This window comes from Callospermophilus lateralis, chromosome 16 (genome assembly GCF_048772815.1).
Source record: "Callospermophilus lateralis isolate mCalLat2 chromosome 16, mCalLat2.hap1, whole genome shotgun sequence".
Lineage (NCBI taxonomy): Eukaryota > Metazoa > Chordata > Mammalia > Rodentia > Sciuridae > Callospermophilus > Callospermophilus lateralis.
Window position 1 is genome coordinate 32,542,651 of NC_135320.1, and position 24,433 is coordinate 32,567,083.

General features: G+C 35.1%; 1 protein-coding gene across 2 annotated transcripts in view; it reads right to left on the bottom strand.

Annotated features, from left to right (window-relative positions):
• Eya1 (EYA transcriptional coactivator and phosphatase 1) overlaps positions 1 to 24,433 on the bottom strand; it is a 140,169-nt gene that overhangs the window by 68,042 nt on the left and 47,694 nt on the right. For both annotated transcript variants that reach the window (XM_076835421.1, XM_076835419.1), the window contains exons 6-7: positions 22,026 to 22,108; positions 21,453 to 21,639 (exon numbers count right to left, since the gene is read on the bottom strand). In XM_076835421.1, the coding sequence (XP_076691536.1) occupies positions 21,453 to 21,639; positions 22,026 to 22,108 (270 nt within the window). The remainder of the gene's footprint in view (positions 1 to 21,452; positions 21,640 to 22,025; positions 22,109 to 24,433) is intronic.

Consider the following 24,433-nt stretch of genomic DNA (forward strand, 5'->3'; position numbering starts at 1 on the left):
GAGGAGTCTAGATTCTATAACCTGGAGCACTGGACTTGGTTGCCACATTTTGAATTTTTACCTCACTGCTAATTGGCAATAGAAATATGTTGGTTATTTACCCTTTAAATGACTCAGTTTTATCATCTGTAAGACAGGAATAAATGGGAATAAATCAGATAAAACTAGTATATATTCATAAAGGCACTTAGAATGGTGCACGGCATCAGCACTCTATGTTAACAATCTTAAAAAAGAGAGAAAGAAAAGTCTCAACCTCATATTAAATATTCTCCCTGCTCATAGGCTACTTGAGAAAGACAGACCTTATTATCTCAGTTCTCTGAAAGGGTCATAACTTTGTATATGCTGTTCCTTTTTCTTCAAATATCTTTTCTCAACTCTTACACTCTTATTGATCTGTCTATGAAATTCCTATCAACCTTGGAGATGACGCTCAATGATCTTTGTGAATTTTCTCTCTAAATCTTATTTTCTCCTTTGTAACTACTCTCTTACCTCTACTGTTGGGCCATATGATGTTTGCAATTATTTATGTCTGCAGTGGATAATAAATAATGGTCAGAATTATTTTGAGCAAATGTCCATCAACTCTGCTGAGAGTAGAACCTGGTGGTATTCAGTTCTGTATTCTGAGAGCACAGTGTCTAGCATGCAAAGTAGATGCGAAAAAAATCAATGATGCAAATAGTGTTTAACTCTATTAAAAGCTATGAAAGTTATCTAATTATTTCCACCAGCTAGTCAAAACATTTATAAATGGGAAATAGTTATATTTACTTTAGAAGCTCATTGGAAAGGGAAATAGCTGTATTTACTTTAGAAGCTCATTGAAAAGTTAATGTTTACCTATTCAATCATAAAATATTAAAATCTACATAAGGTCATTAAAATTCTACATTTGTAAATACTACAGAATGTTTCCATAAATCCTTTGGTATTAAGAAGAAAAACAAAGACCTGGAACTCAGAAAAGTTCATCCAGTTTCCCTGAGGGAATAACTCCTACTTGAGCTCTGGGGAGGTGACTTCCAGTTTTTTCAGTTCTCAGTTTCCCTGTCAAATTGAGGACCTAGGCTGGCTTACTTAGCTTTAAAGCTCTCCTACCTATAGATGTAGACTTACTAAAGCTTCCTAATGGTTAGCTCTTCGTCTTACCTCTTAAACAGATTAGTTACCTTCCAACTAAGGTTAAGTCCAACCTTCAACAACCATCAGTTTAGTATCTACTTTATCTAGTCCAAACTCTTTATCTGGTTGTATTCTTATCCTCCCTTAGCATGTCCTCTGTTTGCTTTGCCAAAGCATTTTCAAAAGGATTGTCAATTTAACCTGGGGTCTATGATATCTTAATCTGATGCACTTATAAGTCATTGTTATTTTATCAGGTGTAGAATAGTAGCCATAGTAATTTGTGTATGTTGGAGAAACTTGTATATATTTACTTAAAAATTAATCCTCCATTTGTGAACTGCCTAAATCCATAGAAAGTTTTAATTTTATTTTAATTGATTAATTGCAATGCTGGGGATTGAACCAAATGGTGCTCTACCATTAAACTATACTCCCAATCCTTTTTATTTTTTAATTTTTAAACAGGGTCTTTTTTTTTTTCCCTTTCTTTTTTCATTTTGTGTGTTTTGTTTGTTTGTTTGTTTGGAACTCAACTACTGAGCCACATCCTAGCCCTATTTAGTATTTTTTAATTTAGAGACAGGATCTCACCGAGTTGCTCAGCGCCTTGCCATTGCAAGGCTGGCTTTGATCTGGTGATCCTCTTGCCACACTCTCTGAAGCCACTGGAATTACAGGTGTGTGCTAATGCGCCCAGCTTGAGACAGGGTCTTGCTAAGTTGCCCAGGCTGGCCTTGAACTTGTAATGCTCCTCCTCAGCCTCTGAATAGCTGGGATTACAGGTGTGTGCCACCATGCCAAGCTACAGATTTTCTATTCATTCATTCATATATATATACATATATATATATTATTTAACCCTTTATTATAGTTGCAGATTTTTTTCCCCAGCCTGATATTTCTTGAAATTATGCTTTCCTTCACAGAAGCTTTTTATTTTCACAGTGTCTTGCTGCACAGCATGAAGGCCTGGTTGGCTTCTTAAAGATTTAGGGATAAGCGTTCACATTTATTCTAGAGTAGCAGGAGACTTCTGATCTAATCTTACACCCCTGGGACTAGATAGGCCAGTGGTGGCTGTAAAGGAAGTAGAATTCAGGGCTCCTGCAGGCTCCCTTCTCTGTGTCGGGGGAGGATGGAAGTCGTCCTTACTCATTTCTAAGTCTGAGTGAGATGAAGGACTATTCTCCCCAAACAGAATGAAGTAACTGATCTCTGAGCAGAGAGGAAGCTCTCACCACATGTACAATGACATTGGAGGGAGGCCAGAGGAACTATGATCTCTGGCTAGACCCTGAATCTATCTAAGATGATACCGTACACAGAATGAAAGGTAGAGCTGTTTGTGAAATCCTTAGAAGCACCATCTGAATTTAGTGAACATGAGACAGGCTCATCAATAACTATATTCTATTTGTGGCTATGAGGGACCCTGAGAAGACAGCATACTACTTCCCTACACATGGATATTGTCACGTTTGAGACCCAAACTTAAAACACATGGGATGATTTCACAAATCAGTGTGAACTGGATGACAGACATCGATTGACACCGAGGCAACTCTGAGACTGTCAAAATCAACCTAAGAATAGGGGGATATTATCTTAACAGATGGTATACCAAGCCCAAATTAAGAAAATTGAAAGGATACAGAAGGTTTAAGCTCTAATTCAACAGGAAGGAACATAGTGCTTCCCTTGGCATTCCCTAGAGGAAGGCAGATACAGGAAGCTCAATGCTACTGGCCAAAAGAATCGTATGCATCCATTGGGCATATTTCTAATATCTTAAAATAGTTTTCCTATGGGAGAAAACTCTTCTGTGAAGATTGAGTTTAATCACTTTAAGGTAAGAAAGGAAGGTAGCATCTTCAGGTTTGGGCAAGACAAAACCACCTTTAATGGAAATTACCCAGAATTTCTCCCCAAAACTATGAAATTAACCCAAGAGACAGTTGGATGGGCAATAGGTATAGTACACAGCATGGAGTCTGTCAGTCAGCTTTGCATCACTGTGACAAAATACTTGAGAGAATCAACTTAATAAGGTAAAAAGTTTATTTTGCCTCATGGGCTCAGAGATTTCAGCCCATGGTCACTTAGTCCTGTTTCTTTGAGCCTGTGGTGGCACAGTACACCATGGCAAGTGCACATGGCAGAGGGTGCCTAAAGCAGAGAGAAAGACAGGCTGAGGCTGAGGTCCCAATATCCACTTTAAGGTCAGACTCTCCCAGTGATGTCACTTCCTTCCACTAGGCCCCACTTCCTGAAGATTCCACTGCCTCTCCATAGTATCGGTGGCTGGAAGTCAAGCTTTCAAGGTATGGGCCTTTAGGGATATTCAAGATCTAAACTGTAGCAGAGACCAACCACACAATTTAATTCTGATTCTTTTTGATTGTTTCCATGTCCTAAATAAATAGTAAGCTTTTCCTGTAAAGAGTCAGTAAATATCTTAGGCTTTCTACCATGGTCAAGACAAGCTGCTTGTTCTACAGGAAAGTTAGAAAATTTAGGTGGAAAGGCAAATGGGAAAGGAGCATGCAGGACTTCCACACTGAGCATTTAGATTTTCCCTGACTTAAAGTGACCTCTCAGAGCCTGATCTGATAAATATTTCTGTTATGGCTTGATGTTTAATGGCCACCCAAATGTTCATGTTTTGGGCCATGCAGCAGTGCTCAGAAGTGAAAAGATCTCATTGGTGGATTAATCCATTTGATGATTAATATTTCAAATAGACTACTGCGTGGTAGGCAGGTGAGTGTGCCTGGCAGAAGTATATCACTGGAGTTGTGGCCTTGGGAGCTATGTCTGTCCTGGTCCCTTCCTCCCTTTCTCTTCCCAGCATCCATGAGCTGAGCAGTCTCCCTCTGCCATGCCTTTCCACCATGATGTTCTGTCTCATCTCGGGCCCATAGCAATAGAGTTGGTCAATCATGAACTGAGACCTCTGAAACTATGTGCCAACATAACCTTTTCCTCCTCTAAATTGTTCTTGGCAGGTCTTTGGTTACAGTGATGAACTTAACTCACACAATTTCTAATGGGGCCCACCTCTAATTCTCTAGACAACATTTTATAAAACCATCTTTGCTCCTGTACGGCAGCTGGGGAAGGGTGCCTAGATCCAACCTGTACAGGCTGTTCCTCAGAATTCAAAACTGAAACTCCTATTATTCTCAAAACTCTAAAGAAATTCCAGTGGTGGCTTAAACTTCATGCTTGAATTCTCCTGTAACAGAAAACCATAGAAACTAAATGCTCATAATAGAAAATGTACGAACATGCACACATTCATTCAGCTTTCCTTTTTTTTTCCCTAAAAGGGGAAAAATATTGGAATATTCCTTTAAAAAGGTCTTTATATGATATTGTTTTATAAAACAATCTTGGGAACAAATCAGTTTGAAGCAGCTACTTAATAAGTCGCCTTATGTTTGCAGTAGATCTCATCTTCTGCCCACACGATCCTTTGCCATTAGAATTTTGGGAATAAATGTAAAAGTAGTTATGTCTTTCTTTTCTCTTTTTGGCAGAGTAAGGAATCCACACATATTAAGTGTACATTCTATCAGTGAGATAGAACCCCAGTCCCTTTTTTCTTTTAATGGTTAGTATTGTCACCTCTGTACTGTCAACAGACTAATCTCTGACATGGCCGTGGTTCACTCTGTCCCACCGTTGGGCACCTTTCCCTTCTTACCACTATGGTACAGATTCAAGAGATCCACTCATGAACATTTTGTTCTTGAAGGTCTCTAATAGAGACCATTTTCCTAGAAACATTTTTATGTCTCCATCTTAATTTACAAAGATGGCAAAAAAAAGTCCTTCCCATGCCCATAGGGCCTACCAGGATGGCACTTCTACCTCCCCAACCTCACCCCTACCACCCTCCTTCCCAGTTGGCTTCCATACACTGGCAAATAGCAGGACTCTGAATCCACCAGCAAAGACCCACCTCCAGGCCTTGGTGTGTCTATATTTCCCCTGCCCACAACACTGTCCCTCCAGATACTGGGGAGTCTCTACTGAAATGCCACTCTGCCAGAAAACACTTCCAAAACAGTTTACCTGCCCTAACTCTACTCTCCTTACTCAGCTGTTCATCCTTCTGGGCACTTCTGATTACCAGATGCAGTTTATGTTTCCTTGTTGCCTGTGCCCTTCAGTAGAATGTAAGCTCCTTGAAGGCAGAGACGACATTTGTTCACTGCTAAGTCATCATGTCCAGAATTGAGCCTGGAACGCATTGGAGGCCCAACATATATCTATCATTTTCACATCCTGGCATAGGGAACAGCCCTGGTTCACACAGTAAAATGTCCCTGGTCATTAATTCCCCAATAAAATTTGACATCTTAAAAATTGGTTAAAAGTGGTCATTTTTTTTTTTTTTTAAGCAACAGACACATACTTATCTTTGTGCTTTCATGCTATTAGGGAAGGATCTGACAGGCGACCCCATACATCATTCTATCCTCTTGACTCCAACAGTGTAGAGTTACAGAACTTACTCATTCATAGTAAAAGGGAGGACACATTAAAGCCAAGAACTGGAGGAGTACATGACCAAGAACTAGAGGAGTGGGCAGCACAGAACTTTCTTCAGGGTTTCAGGCCACTTCTACTCTGGATCTATTCAAGGGTGTGTTGCTGAACCCATATAAGAGATGGAAGGGTTGAAATTGATAGAACTTAAGGGCTCCCAGGTAGCATGGATCCCAACCAGGACATAGGCTCAGGACGTGGTCTCTGGAACCTTCACTCAAGAGACCTCCTGCATCACATGCCCACCAGACCCGACTGGCCTGAGAGAAATCATTCCTTCTCTAAGCCAGAAGTCTTGCTGGGTGATGATGAAGACAGAGATAGGACAGAGAAAACATCCAATGGGCACCAAGGGAGGCTTGGCCGCCACCTTCTCCTGGAGGTTGGGGGCCAAAGGAGAGAAGCTTCCTAGGTCCAAGGTTTAGTAGCATGAATTATGAACCTCCAGAACCCCAGAAAGGTGATCTTTGTTCCTTTCACGGCTTGGGAAATAACCTACTGTAGAAAGAATGGATCTTAGAAATGATGGTCTACCTGCACATCCTCCCTAACTTATGGGACAGAACACAGATAATCGGTTAGTTAAAATGTCTCTGTAAAATAAAGATGTCATGTCCACCAAAAACTGAAAAATAAATATTAAAAAAATTATCTCTCTTTAAAAAGAAAAATCTCTGTAGTGGACAACATAACCTATGAATTAAGATGTCAGGGCCTGAATACATTCCAGAAGGGGCTTGGTAAGTCACAATTTGTATAATTATTTGGAAGTTATCTGTAATTCTTAAGAGTTTAAGATTAACCCCCAACTACTTACACAATAATTAGACAACTTTGAAAAACTGAAAAAAGGTTTCTTCTTTTAGGAAAAAACAACAGTAAAATACAGATAGCACCATTTTAAAGATATCCGGCAATTAATGCAAGTTAAAAGATTTTGTATACACACATTAGTGTTATTGTCATGTTAAGTGAATAGTTCAAAGTCATCTCTCTGGGCTCAGTTTCTTTCTTTTTTTCTTTTTTGTAAAATGATGAAGCAACTTCTGTTCAAAAATGCTTTCATCCTTTAATTAAATTTAATCCTAATTTAAGTATGTTCTAATGGGAATGATGCCCTGTCCTGGAACCCATTTATAATGTTCTATTTCTCTAGCTTTGAATAAATATCCCTCCCCATCCTTACTCCCTTAGTCATTGGATCTTTCAATGTTACAGGTAAACTTCAGCTCCTTTGCTAATTTCTGCCCCACCGCCTTGTATAAGGAATCTTTGTACATGCATTGTTTATAAGCATTCTTTTCTGGCATAGTATTTAAAAATTCAACTTTTATAAGGTTTGGCTGCATGCATGGTTATCTTCTTTGGTGGTAAAATGCTCCTTGAGGACACAAAATAACTGTTTTGCTTTCTCTATCTCCACAAAACCCAACTGAAAGTTTAAAATAGGAAAAGCTCAAAGAACAGGTAGTGAAATGCTGAAATGTGTCTTCAAAATGCTCCCAGATGTCCATGCTTCCCATTTTCCCTTCAACAAGGGAATAGTGTAATGCAATTTAATAGCAGAATTAAGGAAGACATCTCAAAATAAATGTGTTTTGTAGTAACCTTTATCATTATCAAAGCTGCTTATATGCAGGTGATTAGATGAATAAGTAATACTGAGACAGTACTTCAGGAAAAACACTCAAGGAGAAACTGAAAAGGAAAGAGTCCACGCCAATCCTGCAGTTCTTAGGATATTTATGAGGCAGTGTGGGATGGAGGATAAATGCAGAAACTGGAAATCTGTGGTCGAGAAAATGAAATCTTTCACTTGGGATGTTTTTTACAATTGACAACATGCTTTCTTATATAAAGTAAGTGAATTAAAACTAATAAGCTATAAATTAGACATTGGAGGTTTGGGACTTGAAACAGAAAGAAAAGATGAAAAGATATGTGCTCTTGGGGGGCTACAGTTATACCATACTATAGCTTGGTTGTTAAGACTTGGTAAGACCTGGTCCCCATGGTCACACTGTTATAAGGTGGTGAACTTTTGTGTGTGTGTGTGCTGGAAATTGAACTCAAGACCTTGCATATGTTAGCTAATCAATGCTCTACCACACAACTATATCCCCAACCTTTGAAGAACCTTCAAGAGATGGGGACTAGATCATTGGGTAGATGCCCTATAGGAACCCAGTCCCCTCTTCTTCTTCCTGTCTTTTACTTCCAGGGTATGAGGTGAGTGATTTTGCTCCTTCATGCACTCTGACCATGATATGCCACCTCATCACAGGCCCAAGCAATGAAGCCAAAAGATTATAGACTTGAACTGCCCAAGTCATGGGAAGATTTTTTCTCTTTTAAGTTTATTATCTCAGGTATTTTTGTTATAGTAACAGAAAGCTAACTAACTCATACAAGACACCTCAAACCGTCTCTGTACACACATTAACCAAAAAGTTGATATTTTTCAAAGTTGCAGTTACAATGCAATTTGCAAATTAATTGCTTCCTGAACATAAAGTGATTTACCACAATCTTTTATCTGGCTCATATTCTTGTTGAATAAAACATTTTGTTTCTTAATTTTACTTTCTGAATAATTTATATCTTACTGCTTTCCAAGAAGAGTTTAAGATTAACCCCCAACTACTTACACAATAATTAGATAACTTTGAAAAACTGAAAAAAGGTTTCTTCTTTTAGGAAAAAACAATTTGAGTGGGAGAGGTAGAATGAAGTCAAGGAGAGTGTGGTTTGCACAGATCTGCTTGCTCTAAGATTCTCAATCAATGCAGGGCAAAGGTATAAAAAAGGCTTATGACCTTTAGGGAACATAAGATAGGACAAACCGATATCTGCACAGAAAAACCACAGAGGACTGCTCACTGAGGGAATTCATTGGGATTTAGGAACATGTCCTCAGAGTGAATAAAACAGCAGGGTTCACAAGATCGTTATCCCTAAGGCTGACAAGAGCTGACTGCAGAACTCTAGAGTGCAGAACTTCAATGCACAAAGCACTTGATCCAGGTACCTTGTGTCAAACTGAAAATGTCTAGAAGAGCAGGGCCATCATGAGTCCTTGCGCCCACTGACAGAAACACGTTTCTCCTTTGAGTTTTAAGCAGCAATAGGTCAGAGGTTATATTTCGAGTTACTTCAAATGGAGTGACTAGTTGTAGGTTAAGGGAGACACATGCTGCACACCAAGTTAGCTGCACTGAGAAATGACATTCTCTAAGGACAGGCCCAGGTAGGGGAGATTCCCATGTGGAAGGCCCTAAGGGCGGGTCTGTGCTGTTCCTCAAAAAGCATTTGAGATGCACATGGTCCTATAAAGTAAGCAACCATTACACCTTGAGGATGACATTCATATGTGACCATGATAATTTTATACTGGAAGTCTTTTTTTTTTTTTTTTTAAATCATTGCTTGGCAAAAAAAAAGGAAGGAGGAAGGGGAGCAAAAATAAAAGAAAATAAAGGGCTTCAGCAAGGCCTTAGATAAATTACATTATTATAAATTCCCAGTGAATACTATATTATCAAAGGATAGAAGGCTCAAAAAAGAAAAACTTTGAAAACTTTAAGTTGTCAGACACCCTCTCCCATAGAAATAAATATATGTAAAATAAATTAAAGGGATATATGCAAGTTGACTAGTCTTACAGTTTAAGAATAGTTAAGGATCAATCAACATTGGTTGATTATTTATAGAAAATTACACTGACTTTTTCACCTGTGTTCCACCATAACTCCCCTTCAAATAATCACTAAATGAGGTCTCACAGATAAATTAATTTCTCAGTCAAGTTCTAGAAAGTAAATTAAGAGAGCTTCATCTTCCCTGAAGCATGGCCAACATCAACTTTCCAGTACGCTGTGGATAACCTCACAGAAATTTCTATCATTCTTCTCACACATTTCAACCACTGGTTTAAATTCCAGAGAGTCATTCTATGTGAAAGAAACTGGTAAGCCACATTTTGTGGGCTTGAGTCTCCAAAACAACCATAAAGCACAATGCACAACAGTAATAAACTTCAAGCTGGAAGAACTCATTGGCTTTCTGAGACCAAGGACCTTGACTGTCTTGTGACCTTTGTAGCTCTAGCACCAAGTATGGTGCCTGGCACACAGCAAGCATTTATAAATATCTATTGAAAGTATAAATAGAAGAAGTGAACATCCGAGGGCCTAGTATGTGTCAATCATCTTGCTAGCTACTTAAAACATTTCATTCTTACAGTTACCCTGTTGACAAGATGTCCACATTGAGCATATCTAATCCAAAAATTCAAAATTCTCCAAAATCCAAAATGGTGCAAACATCACACCAAAAATGGAAATTTCAAACTTGATCTCATGTGATGGGTTACATTCAAAATGTAGATGCCCTAAAAATATTGTATAAGATTGCCTTCAGACTATGTGTACAAGGTGTACATGAAACATAAATGATTTTTGTGTTTACCCTTGAGTCCTACTTCTAAGATATCTCATTGTGAATATGCAAAAATTTTGAAATCTAAAACACTTCCACTTTCCAGAATTTCAAATAAAAGATGCTCAATCTGTATTTTTCTCCTTTCCTAGAGAATTAATATGCTAGGGAGCTAAGTGACTTGCCCAGAGTAATGTGCAACCAGGATTTAAACCTTGGTTGGTTATCCAACTCCAAATCCCTAGCCACCACTACAGTTTTTCTAAACTCTACTCTAGAAGAATGGAGGCCAACAGATGTTCAGAGATAATCCCTGGTAGAGGGTCGGCTTGAGAAGAGCACAGGTGGAAAGTGGTACCCCACAAGGTACCATTGGGAATCAATGTACATTATATTCATTTTCTGTGAGTACTTTTTAGTTAGAGGACCAGAAAAGAATTAAAGTAGAACAGCACTTAAAACCTGATAACTTGTGTCTCTAACTGATCCTACCTTCAACCCATTATAGAACACAGACCATCCATCTCCATCTTCAGAAGGTTGGGCCACCCAGGGAAGTGTGGGAAGGACCACATAATACCCTTCTGCCTCCAGAGGCTACCTCACCAGGGTGCCATCAGGAGACACCACCAATGGTAGGATGTGCTGCTTAGAAAAGTTCAGTCCTTTCTGGATTCCTTATTCAGTAAAGTGAAGGTCTCAGGCAAAAGAATCTCTAAGGCCATTTCTAACTTTAATTTAAAATTAAAAGCTACCCTGTTGTTCAATTGTTTCATACCAGTTACTAAAGTGAATTTTTAGATGTGAGAGTTATTGATTTACAAATTAGCTATGTTCTAAATATTTGTACGTAGCTATTTTACAAATTAGCTATGCTTTAAACCAGTTGTTTGAAACTCAGAAATTGTCTTTTCCCAGAAACAAGGGCAGACATGACTTCCAGAACAATCTAGGATTAAGTCAACCAATAATCCAGGTGAAACACTATTTTACATATACAATGTAAAATAGGAGAAAATTACACTCTTCAATATCAACAGTTGCATAAAAGTGAGAAACAAAAAAAGTAGCATTTACCTGAAATAATGACACTGCAGAAAAATGCTATTTTAATTTTATGAGGAAGTATTTGGTGAAGTTTCTGAGGGAGTCAGAAAGTAGGAATTTTCAAAAGTATTAGGTGATATACTAGATTAAGGGGCCCACTTTCACTTTAAAGTGGAAGTCTCCGGGGCTGGGGTTGTGGCTCAGTGATGGAGTGCTTGCCTCACATGCGTGAGGCACTGGGTTTGATTCTCAGCACCACATAAAAATAAATAAAATAAAGATATTGTATCCATCTATAACTAAAATAAATAAATAAATAAATAAATATATATAAATAAAGTGGAAGTCTCCCATTTTCCCTTATACGAAAATATCATTATCCTTATACTTAGTACTCATCACCATGAATTGTGAGCAGAGAAATGAGGGAAAAGAAAAAAAAAAAATGTAGGAGAGCACGGTGGAGAATGAGGTCCTGGGGGAGGAAGAGAAAGAAAACAGTAATGAGATGCTGTGTCGAATTGTTCTCTAAGCAAGATCAGGCAACTTAATTAGGAGAGAGGGGAAGTGGGGATGGAAAGAATTGAGGGAAGAAGAAGATAAGAGACAGTGTGTGCAACTGGGTGTGAGCTATCCACAAACTGGTTTTAAAACTGGAGAAATAACTATGAGATAACCTGGAATACTCTACCCTAGATACCTCTCCCTGTAATTTCAGATCTGCATTATTTTGTCAATAACAGAGCTCAGTGAAGCATTTACCAAATATTTAACCTCACAGTAGATGCTTCTGCTAAATAATATAAACAATTGAAGAAAACCAATGCCACATAGCTACTACTTTTCAGGGCTCTGTTTACATTTTTATTTCTCTGCTCCTGCCCCGTCCCACCTCTATTGGAAACTTCAGACCAGGTGGCTCTGAGAAGCAGCATGCTTTACCGAATAAGAACTCAAGTTGGAACCCAAGCTCAGAAGTTATGTCCTGGTAGGTTACTGATAGCAACTTAAGCTTTCTGCTGAACTAGGAGCAATGACAACTCTGTCTCTATCTCACAGAACTGGGTGAGAATTAACTGAGTTAATATGTCAGGAAAAATGAAAAAAGCATATAGATGCAAATGGTGAGGGAAGGAAAGTGGCTAGGGGTAGGTACTATGTACAATTTTATATCAGTAATATACAGCCTTTAAAATACTCAAAGAAACCAAGGGGCTGTGTGCAGAATATCAAGGGAGGTTTATTCTTTATGAATATTTTTATATCTTTATTTCTTCCCATGTTCATGTATTATTGCCATTCAGTAAATTTAAAAGTATTCATTAAATTTACTAATTTTGTATCAAGCTGGGAATGAAATTGGTGGCTACTAATCTATCCATCCTGCCTTTATTTATAAACACTTAGTACAAAACCCACTTACTGGACTGGGGACATAGCTCAGCGGTAGAGCATTTGCCAATCATGTCTGAGACCCTGAGTTCAATCCCTAGCTCCACAAAACAAAAGAAAACAAAACAAAAAACCCACTTTCGAAACCATCTAATCCCAATTTAATGAAGTGGAAGGATGGCAAACACAGATAGCTGCATGTCTTCTTCCCAAACACCTCCAGTCTAAAAATCAAGTCTGCCAATGCTGACTTCCTCCAACTTAAATAAGGGAACTTCTCACATTGATTTGTCTTGGTCCCATAGGGTGTTTATACTTTATAGCATTACAAATAAGAAATCAATTAATTAAGAAAGAAGATAAAATAATGCTTGAGAGAGTTAGCAAACTAATTAGCTCAATAATTATGAACCTACCAAATTATGCTGTGTCCATAAATGAATTCTGCATATTTTATAATTATAATGCACTAATGAAAATAACAATAATTGAAGGGAGATTAGCAGAGTGAGCAAGTGGCAAGGATGGAGGGGCGAGAAAGGATACTGGGGAATCCAATTAATCGAATGCTGTCATGTGCATGTAAAGATATGACACAATGAACCCACTATTATATATAGTTATAACACACCAATAAAAATATGATTTCTTATTTTGGTTATTTATATATAAATCATGTTATCTAACATAAGAAAGGCTGATATCTTGGAATCCAACATATTAAAAGTGACTGCATAAGGCATTCTGACATCTCGCCACCTAATCGAAAAACTAAGCAGGCTAGTAATGAGTCACAAAATGGATAAATGCTAAAAGACTGAATTTTTCACTTCTTAGAAACAAAATGCACAGGTAACAAAACTGATGTTTATTATAATTCTGGCAGTATTTTTTAAAAAGTGGACTTTATTTCTATGGCTTTTATAATCCCATTAAGTTTAACACTACATATCCTCTGGGGAAAAGCAAAGAAAGAAGGAAAGAAAACAAATGCCATCAAGACAAACAAATCCAAGAACCCAAAATAAACATCTGTTTTGTTTTCTCACATCTTAATAGCCTGGCTATTTTAGATACAAATATTTGTTTTGCTGACAAATGTTTCCAAAAAAGTTAGTTGAAACTGTTTCATTGAAAGGGTTTATTTTTGAGCTGAACAAATTACAAACTTCTCCAAAATCCACAGGCATCTGTGAAAATGAGCAAGTATGGCCTACAGATTTCCCAAACCATTCACTCAGCAACAGACAGGCATCAGGATGTATGCTATTGCAAACCTCTGACCATTCCACAGTGAACATTCGCAGGCATGTGAGGTACTGTAGACAAGACCCAAATTTCTTGCATTTATAAGGGAAGATGTCTGGCAGTTTAGTTTTTCATCCTGTCACACTGAGTTCCTGTGAGAGCTCAGAGTTCTGCAGCTTTGCACAAGAACATTCCTGTTTTTCAAGCACTTTGCTCTACTTTCTTGTGCCTTGGCAGGGATCAAAGAAGCTGAGGGAACAAATGGTTTCCCATGCATATTGAATTCCCTCTTACACTGATTTTCCTCTGTCACTTGAAATTCAATATTGGCAAGATTCCTGTACATCACCTTAACGACTAAAATTGTCTGCATGCGGTCAAGCAGTGTGAAGGTAGATTTCAACATCAAGATTTTGGTAGGAAATTCAAATTAACAAATTCTTTGAAAAACTGACTTTTTTCTACAGTGTTCATACTAAAAACTCATTCCTGATAAATAAGTAATTGGCTCTTATTTTTGCATTATCCTAAGATGTTTTATTCACCATTCACTCTTTTTCTTTCTCCAACTGCTTTGGTAATGTTTTAAAAGTACAATGTTATAAAAGTCTTTTCATAAGAGTTTACTGAACACTAAAGAGCAATATGCTTCTTTTTCTCACCTGTAAAATGGGCACAAATAATACTCTCTCACAGGTGTGTTGTAGGATTGCATGTGATAATGAATACAAAATTCTGTCAGATGACTGTATTTGATTATATTTTACTATGTATTTTTATTATCATAGCTGCCATAATTATTATGAAATGTTCTAAGAGATTCTGGACAAGATATATTTTAAAGCCAAATTATTTAAATACACACAGTAAATGGATTACAAAAGACTGTTCATATTTTGTATATTTATGTATGAGTCATATGACAAAGAAAAATATTTTTAAAAGAATAGCTTAAGGGCTCTTTTGAGAGAAGACAATTTATTTGAAAAATCCTCCATGATGATACTCTCATGTTGTTAAATTTTTTATCACTCTTTTGAAAATATGCACTCAGTTATGTTGGTAATAATATACCTGAAGCTTTAAAGAGTTTGGTAAGGTATTACAATCTATTCTTGAAGGGCAAAAAGATGAAATATTAGTTATCAGCACAAAGGGAACAAAACCTAAAATTTCTTTTTTCTTCCCTTCCTTGAACATTAAAGAAAAGCATGGACTTAGTAAAGAATTTTTCTTAAAAATAAAATTGAGTAAAATATAATTAAAAATTGAGAGGGTAGATGTGAATTGTGATACTGTCTTATATAGTCTTAGACTGAGCAAGGAAAACAAAGTATTGATTCTGATAAAAATTTTCTTTTATAGGTAGTGAAATTTTAATTAGCCATAGAACAACCTTCTCAGAAACTAAACACAGTCTCTAATAATGTTAATAATGAAAAGTCATTTAATTGTAAAGATGTAAATAAGAGGATGATTTTAGTGATAGATGCTCTATATCATCAAGTTCAAAGATTTTTTTCTCCTTCTTGTAATACTTAACCCTCCAATGGTAATTCAAATAAAAATAAAAATATTTTGAAATAAATGAAAATGAAAAAGATGCTGTATCCCACTTTGTGGGATATAACAAAAACCATGCTTAGAGGCATATTTAGAACACTGAATGCATATGTTAGAAAAGATGAAAGCCCTAAACTCAGTTACCCAAGCTTCAAACTTAGCAAACTAGAAAAAAGAAAAGAGAAATCAAAAGCAAGCAAAAATATAATGAAAAAAAGGGAAGTCAATGAAATGACAAGAAAAATAGAGAAAATCAATAAAACTTTTTTTTTTAAAAAAGATCAACTAATAATTTTACCTTTAGCTCTGCTAAAATCAAGATAAAAAGAGAGAATATACAACTAATATAATAAATTACAAAAGGTCATTACTAGAGAGCCCATGGATACTAAAGGGATATTAAAAGAATATTGTGAGCAACTTTATGCCCATAAATTAGATAAACTAGATGAAATGAGCCCATTCCTTGAAGATACAATCTACCAAAACTTACACAAGGAAATATAGATAATATGGATAAACCTATATATATTTTAAAAATGGAATGAATAATTAATAACTTTTCCCAAAAGAATGTGGTAGACTCAGTTAAATTCAGTGATAAATTCTAGAAATATTTAATAAAAATATTTTGAGAATACTGTTCCAGAAAACAGAAGCAGAAGAAGTTTTTCCAAATTCAGTCAATGAGGCCAAAATTACCCTAGTAATAAATCAGACAAGAACATTACAGAATATTATATAAAAACTGTAGACAACTATCTCTCAAAAATACAGATACAAAAATCCTCAACAAAATAGTAGAAAAATGGTAGTAAGAATAAATTAAAGGAATCATAATTTGGAAAGATTTGTGTGACATGACCAAGTGGAATTCATCCCAGGCATGCAAGATTGGTTCAACACTTGAAAATTCAACACATCAATAGGCTAAAATGGAATATAGGGGGACTTCCTCAAGTTGATAAAGGACATCTAAAGAAAACTATAGCTAGCATCCTGCTTAATAGTGAGAAACTATGTTTTTTTTAAGATCAGGAACAAGGCAAAGATATCCTTTCTACTGCTCAACTTTCACATTATATTGGAAGGCCTAGAAAATGCAATATGATAAGAAAAAACAAAATACATACAGACTGAGGGGGGAAAGCTGTCTTTTTTCACTGATGGTAATTATCTATGTAGAAAATATTAAAGAAATTACCAAAAACCATACTGAAACTAGTAAATAATCATAGCAAAGATATAGGATACAAAGTAACAGACAAAAGTCTATTGCTTTCTTATATAACACCACTTACATAAGTGCCAAGATATGAAAGAGAGAAAGAGGGAGGGAAAGAAGGAAGAAAGAGGAATTGGGGGAGAAAGGTTAAAAAAAAAAGTAAAAAAAAAAAATTTTGCAAGATTTGTATGAGGAAAAGTACAAAGCTCTAATGAAAGCAATCAAAGATCTAAATAAATGGAGAGATATTTCATTCACATGGGAAAGAATATTAAGATGACAGTTTATCCCAACTTGATCTATAAATTCAACTACATTCCAGTTGAAACCTCAGAAATTTGCTTATTGAATAATGACAAACTGATTCTAAAGTTTAGATAGAGATGCAAAAGACCCCAAAATAGACAACACAACTTTGGAGATGATCAAAGTCACAGGGCTGGCATATTCTAACTTTAAAACTTATTATTAAGTTCTAGAAATCAAGACACTATGATACTGGAGAAAAAATAGATAGATCAATGAAACAGAATAGAGAGCCCAGAAAAAGAGGTACATAGACATAGTCAACTGATCTTTGACAAAGGAGCAAATGCATTATGACAGAAAATACAGGCTTTTTTATAAATGTTATTGGAATAACTGGACATGCAGATGCCAAGCATAAAACCATACCTCAACCTTACATCTTACAAAAGAATTAATTCAAAATGAATTAGAAACTAAATGTAAAATTCAAAACTACGAAACATCTAGATAGTAACATACTTGAGTTTTTTTGTGTGTGTACAATTAATAGGATTTTTTTTTTAAATCTAGATGGCCAATGAGTTTTTTGGCATGATTCTTAAAAAAAAATTGATAAGCCATAATTCATTAACATTAAAAACTCCTCTAGGAAAGACACTGTTAAGAGAAGGAAAATACAAACCTCAGGCTGGGGAAAAAGTAGTTGCAAAACATATATTTGATAAAGAACTTTCTGTCCAAAATACACAAAGAATCCCTAAAACTTAACAAAATAAGAAAAAAGCTACCTGGGTAAAAATTAGGTAAAAGATCTAAACAGACACCTCACCAAAGATATACAGATGGAATATTAGCATATGAAAAAATGTTGCACACCCTGTGTCACTATACAGTTGCAAATTAGAACAAGACACCACTACATATCTCTGGAGAATGGCCCAAATACAAAATACTGACAATACTGAATGCTGACTACATGTGGAGCAACAGGAACACCATAGTAGTGGTGTTGCTATGATTACTTACTAGTTTCAGTATGGTTTTTGATCATTTCTTTAATATTTTCTACATGGACAATTATTATCTGTGAAAAAAGACAGATTTCCCCCTTAGTCTATATGTATTTTGTTTTTTTCTTATCATATTGCATTTAGCTTCCAAAGCTAAACAGAGTTTTTACAACATAATACATAAATACACTCCTAGGTATTTATTCAAGTGAGCTGAAAACTAACATACACACATACAAAAAATTCATCTAAATGCTTTTAGCAGCTTTATTCAATATGTCCCTAAACTGGAAGCAACCAAGATGTCTTTCAACTGAGGTTTGAGGGTCCAGAGAAGTCTGCAATGCTGGTTGAAGAATAGGCATAAATTTCTTTGCTTGTTTGTTGAAAGGGGTCTTGCTATGTAAAACAGACTGATTTGAAATTCCTGGTCTCAGGTGATCCTCCTGTCTAAGTCTCCTGAGTTGATGGGATTACAGGTACATGACAATATACACAGTGGGCATAATTTTTTAAAATTTAATAGTAAATTAAAAACTTGCTCAGGGACCAAATTACACCTTCAATTTCTCAAAGTAGATGGATTCTTATATATTTCCAGATGATGTAATTTTATTAGGATCATCAATGGCATGACTAATGAACTCATTTTTTAAAAAAATGATACAAAAGCACTACTTTGATTTTTAAATAGACTAAAAATTTGGGGTTACACTTTTATATTCAAGGTATATTTTTAATGTAATAAATGTGTCTATAAAAGTAGAATATTGTTTTCAATATGTAATTAAAATGATTTTTTAACTTAAGTTCAGAAGTAAGTACATACTTACAAGTAATACTTCAAGTTATCATGAACTTAAAAAGACACCTATTCTTCCAAAAGCTTTAAAAATCTACAGTAAAAAGCAAATGGATGCTTCATGTTTGTCCTGTAAAAACCTTACAAGTTTATCTTTGCACATTCATTTTGACCTGATAGTTCTATGATCAACGTGAGAACAGGCATCATGAAGGATGAGAGGAGGAACACATGCCCTGTAGATCTGTCTTACTGAGTCACAGAAAGGCAGGAAGCTGGGGTCATGTGTAAGATCAGAAAACAGTGTGTCTAACTGCCCACTATGTTAAAATATTGACTTTAATACCAAGAGATCATTAAAAATTAAAAGAGGAAAACACCTGAAATTATTTCAACAAAGACATTATTTTAACTACTTTTTATTTCTACCTCAAAATAATAACCATTAGGTTATATTTATAAACCATTCTACTCTTCTATTTAATGGATTTATGTGCTTTACAATCCAAACTTCCTTTTCATTAAGAACAGGTCTTGCATTTTATATATGACTAGTAAGAAAGGCAAGTTAGTGCCTAAAAACAGTCTGAATCCAGTCTCATCACAAATATAAAACCAGGCCAACTCTTCTCTAAACTTTTAAAGTAAACTTTGTTTTATTTATTTATTTACTTTGTTTTTTTAGTGTGTTAACCCAACTAATTTTTTTTTTCACTCTGACTGTAACATAAGAAAGGTGGATGGATCCATGCACATTCACTTTAGTGAGAGTCAATGAATATAAGACATCTGAAAATTATTTTCTCCCTATTCAATTCCACTCTGTAGCCATAAGATAAAGAAGTAGGAAAAAAAAACCCCACTGAAATCACTAAGCATACTTTCAAATAAAACCAGTACTTATTCTTATAATAAAATAATATACCTTTTGAAAATTGTTATTTTGTGTATTGTTTCTCCTGTGACATGGCTTTGTGCCCAGCCATCCCATTCTTTTGCATGGCACAAATAAAACTCACTTAGGACAATGTCAAATTTTTGAGACAAACTCTCATGATCTGACAAAATGGCAAAGCTCTCATCATCCTTAATTGAAGCAACAGGATTAAGTCTTCACCAGTTTATTGTACTGTATCCTTCACAGAATGCTGTGAATTAAGTAAAATTATTGTCTCCTTTTCTCATTCTATTATTTTATAGACTCTAATTATGTCTTACTAATTCTCACTCACATAGTTTATCCCCATTCCAAAACTCTTTTAGTAACCAGGAATGGCTGGATGGCACAGACGATCCATATGAAAACACAAGATCTCCCTCTGATTGGGACAAGTTGTAATAGTTCCTCACATTTCCACTATGATGCTTATAGAAGAAGGCAGGAAAATTCTACAAGAATGGCTACAATAAGTTTCTATATACTGAGTAACAGACTTTAGATTCAGTGTGATTACATAGACATAAAATCTAAATAAAAGGTGCAGACAGACAAGTATACTCAGTTCCATGATCATTGTATTTACACATGCAAACTGAGTGAAGACTGTCAATTTAGATTTTTTGAAAACACACATTAATGGAATACAATGATCAAAGATAAAATTTTAAAGCTGAAATATGCAGGAGAAATAATAAGAATTTGAAATTACTTGGAGGGAGAGTTTAAGAATGATATGACTTTCTCCTTCATCATAAGGCAATATCTGCTTGTATTTTAAAAAGAGAAAAGGTAGAACACAGAAAATTGTTTGTAGAGGGGAATCTGTTAACAATTACAAAACAATCCCACATTCAAAAGTTAAATTAGCATCTGTAAGATAAAACGCTTTTTTTCTCAGGAGTTAAGATAACCAGCTAGAATTAGCTCTCTAGGATTATGTCACAGAAAAATCTTTTGATGTAAGATCATCTAAATCTGACTTATAGCAATGAAGCGGCTCTAGCTCTGGGAATATGGCAAGAGGAAAAGAACTCTGACTTTTTTTTGAGAATAAGAGCTTGTCTCATAATTCATAAAAGGAATGACTACGTTTTTTAAAAGTTAAAGCAAGGAAATGAGGAGGATGAGAGAAAATGTAAGACACATAGGTGAAGAACAATTCAGGAAATTAAGTGTATGCCATTAAGAGTTATTAAAAAAAAAAAAAGACACCAATGGAGGGGACATATCAAGGATTCAATATAGGGAAATTTCCTGAACTGAAGAGGCTCTCATTTGAAAGGGCCCATCAAAGGTCCTCAGAACTGTGAACACTGCCCACACTCGGACACACAGTTATCAAGCTCAGGTACACCCGGAGGGAAGGGTGGGGTAAGGGATCTCTGGCTTCCACAATCATTCTTTTGATACTAAGTGACTTTTTAAGCATCAGCCATGTATTATTTGATAAAAAACATTAAATATTTAATCATGATAAACATTAAATTCTAGGAAATGTCATTTATTTTCATATTCTATGTGGATTCAACAAATTGTACTTATTTATAATTATAGTTAAATATTTCAAATTGAAAGTCTAAAAAACTACACATACATATGATCTTGAATGCTACGATTGTATTGACAAATGGATAAAATCTCTATTTCATGTGCTTTTGAAGTTTACATACTTTATATTTAAAATTTCCAAAAGAAATACAAATAAAGTTAAACCCATGATCATGCTGTTTAACTTTGTCTTTAGTCTTTGCCAAAACTGTACCACCACTGCACAAATATCTGAATGTAGAAAAATACGTTGAAGGCATGGGAAAATATGGCCTGCAGGACGAAAGAAATGCACATAATTACCTGCCGTGGGATCAGTGACAGCTTGACTTGTGATGCCGGATGGAGGTTCCTGAAGCTGGTAAGTGGCATTGGTGGACGGTGTCGTCGGGCTGGTGTTGCTGCTTGTCATGTAATGGGCTGGATATGGTGAGCTGTTGTAATACTGTGCATACTGACCCTGGCCAAAACTGGGGTAAGACGGATAGTCCTACCAAATCAAGACAAGAATAATCTGTCAGAATTTTTATATTCAAAAGTACAATTATAAATGTTTTTCTGTGTCTTTTCTGAATTCACACCAGCAAGCACACATTCACTGAAGAGCTCAGACTTGCAAATTTTATGTAAGATTATAGACATTCTTCATACATCTTCTAGGATGCAGTACTTATAAAATTAAAACAATGGGAAACCCAAATAACTCACCAAAAGAGACTGCTAAAGAGATTTTTTTTTAAAGGGTGGGGAAAAAAAACAACTATTAAAAAGCTTGGAAACGTTCTTATAGTTTAATATAAACAGATCATTCTTTATATAACAAAATCATGTTGTATTTAAAAATATTTCAGAAGTTAAATTGGCTTTTTAGGTTACCTGCTGTGAACTGTTAAATCCAGAGGAATTTGTGAGGGAATTATTTCCTGTATATAATCCTGATGATGTTGTAAAACTGCTACCTAAAACAAAATGAAAAGAAATATAGCTTACTAAACTATGTAGAAAAATGTGACTACTGAAAAATATCATTTAGGTAAGGCCGAGTTGGAGTTTATTTGATTCAACTCTAGAATCCATTGCCATGAATACAATTTTATTTTCTTATAAGGGTTGAAGACTATGGTCACCATATAACAAAGAATTAAAAAGTGAAGAAGTTTCAATTTCTGAGTTCATGAGTAACTCACATAAACTAAGGACAAAATTACAGACATGTACAAAAATATTAGACACTGAATTTTCCTTTTTGATTTGTAAAATATAGCAAGATTTTTTAGATCTTTACATTAAATAGGCATAATGTAAAATGAAGGGATCTAATTAGGTGTTCTTTAAGCTTCTTGCTAACTCAAAAATTCTAATGCTACTTTCAAAAACTTAAAATGTTTTCAGATGTTATTATTCAGATGTCTATTATAATGGCCCACAGAAAAAGCTATTTCATTATTATATTTCACAGAAGAGTGAACAACAGCACTTGAAGAATTTGGTACAATGAAGATCAAAGAGGAACACACTCAGTGTTTTATCCACTACATGCACCATGAAGGTAGCATTCTATGTGTTGAATGTCCAAATTGTTCAACAACAAACAGCAGACGCTATGCAAGATACAACCTAATAGCAAATCTTAGTCTCCTTTTCACATTATTCACTATCAAACTGCTAATTTGTACAGAACAAAAATATGCTATTTTTGATGATGCTTTGGGCAAAGATTTTTGCGAAGATCAGGAATTGGCAACTGTACAAAAAGGGTATTAATAAACTGCAAAATGGGAATTTAAATAGGCAACCTTTTTCTGTTTGGCTTCTTAATGACTAAGAAATTTTGTGTACCATTTAACTCAGCAATTTTACTGCCAGGAATTTACTCTGAGAGAAAAAGAGATTTTGGATTTATTCAAAGAGATAGTTGGCAAAGATGTTCTTCAGTGTTGCTTTTAACAAAACACAGAAAATGTCCTTAATAATGCCATTCAGAAAATAGAATAGTATCAAGCTGTTGATGATGTTTAATAACATGGTGAAATTTTCTTTATTCTTTTGTGAAAGAAAAAACTAAAATGACAAAAAAAGTATTTTTGGGTGATTTGCTTTAAAATCCTTCTTAGAGTATAAAACTCTTTAAAGAACATTAAAATCTTGCATTATATCTGAATGAGATCACTAAGCCACTGTACACTTCTAAAATGTCTATTCAGAACCTGTGCTGCTTTCTGCATTCAGAAATAAAAGTCATTTAAATAAAATAAACTAAAGCTTTATCACAAATTAGTGGAACAGGCAATATATGTTCAGGCAGATCAAGGAGGAAGTCTTTGATACACACTTGTTATTTTCTGGTGGCTTTAGGTATAAAACATTGTAGTTGGTATATTCCAATTATTTACTGGCTGCTAAACATTTATGTACTGGCTCAAGAGTCAGAAAACACAGATTGAAGTTTTGGTTTCATCACTTGTGGGCTGTTTGGACTTTGGACAAGTCAGCTAATCACTGTAAGATACAATTTCCTTATCTGTAAACAATGGTTTGTAAATATCAAATAAGATGTTTTAGAAAACACAATGAACACACTATCACTCAGATATTAGGCATTGTTATTAGGTGTTCAGGTGAACATTTCTCAAATTCTCCACTGTATTCATGTATTTTTTCCCTCTTTTTATTTTCTCAAATTAGATATGACTTAAACTCTTTGCATATCTAAAATTATTTTCCTATTTACTTATTAAAGCACCTATGAACTTTGAAAGGCTGATCCAAGAAAGTTATTTTTATTAACTAGGGAAAATATTTCCTAAGGTAGTTTCAAACTTGATTATCATATAGACTCACATTTGAGGCTTTTTTCATTGTTAAAGTTCCCAGAACAACTATCTCAGATAAGAGAGAGCTCTCACATTGCTAATAATCCAATACAAACAGCAGATCCTCAATAGACAGGTTTCCATAGTAAGCTCATTTACACGAGACAATCACATACTTATCAAAAGTATATAAATATCAGGCCCATCCATAGTAATGATTTCATGGGAATAAAAATGTGACTATGACACGAACTGGGACCTCACAAGACTTATTAGGGATGATATGAGTTTTATTTTGCTTTTTTTAAACATTACACTTCATGGGCATATGACTCCTTAAATATTTGTATATCAGAGAATAATTTGTTAATATTGACATCATATAAAGCAAATTTATAAATAAGGAGAATTTATGACTTCTTTGTGAAATAAAATTGAAATATCTTTTGGATATGTGTAGGCTTTTTAACT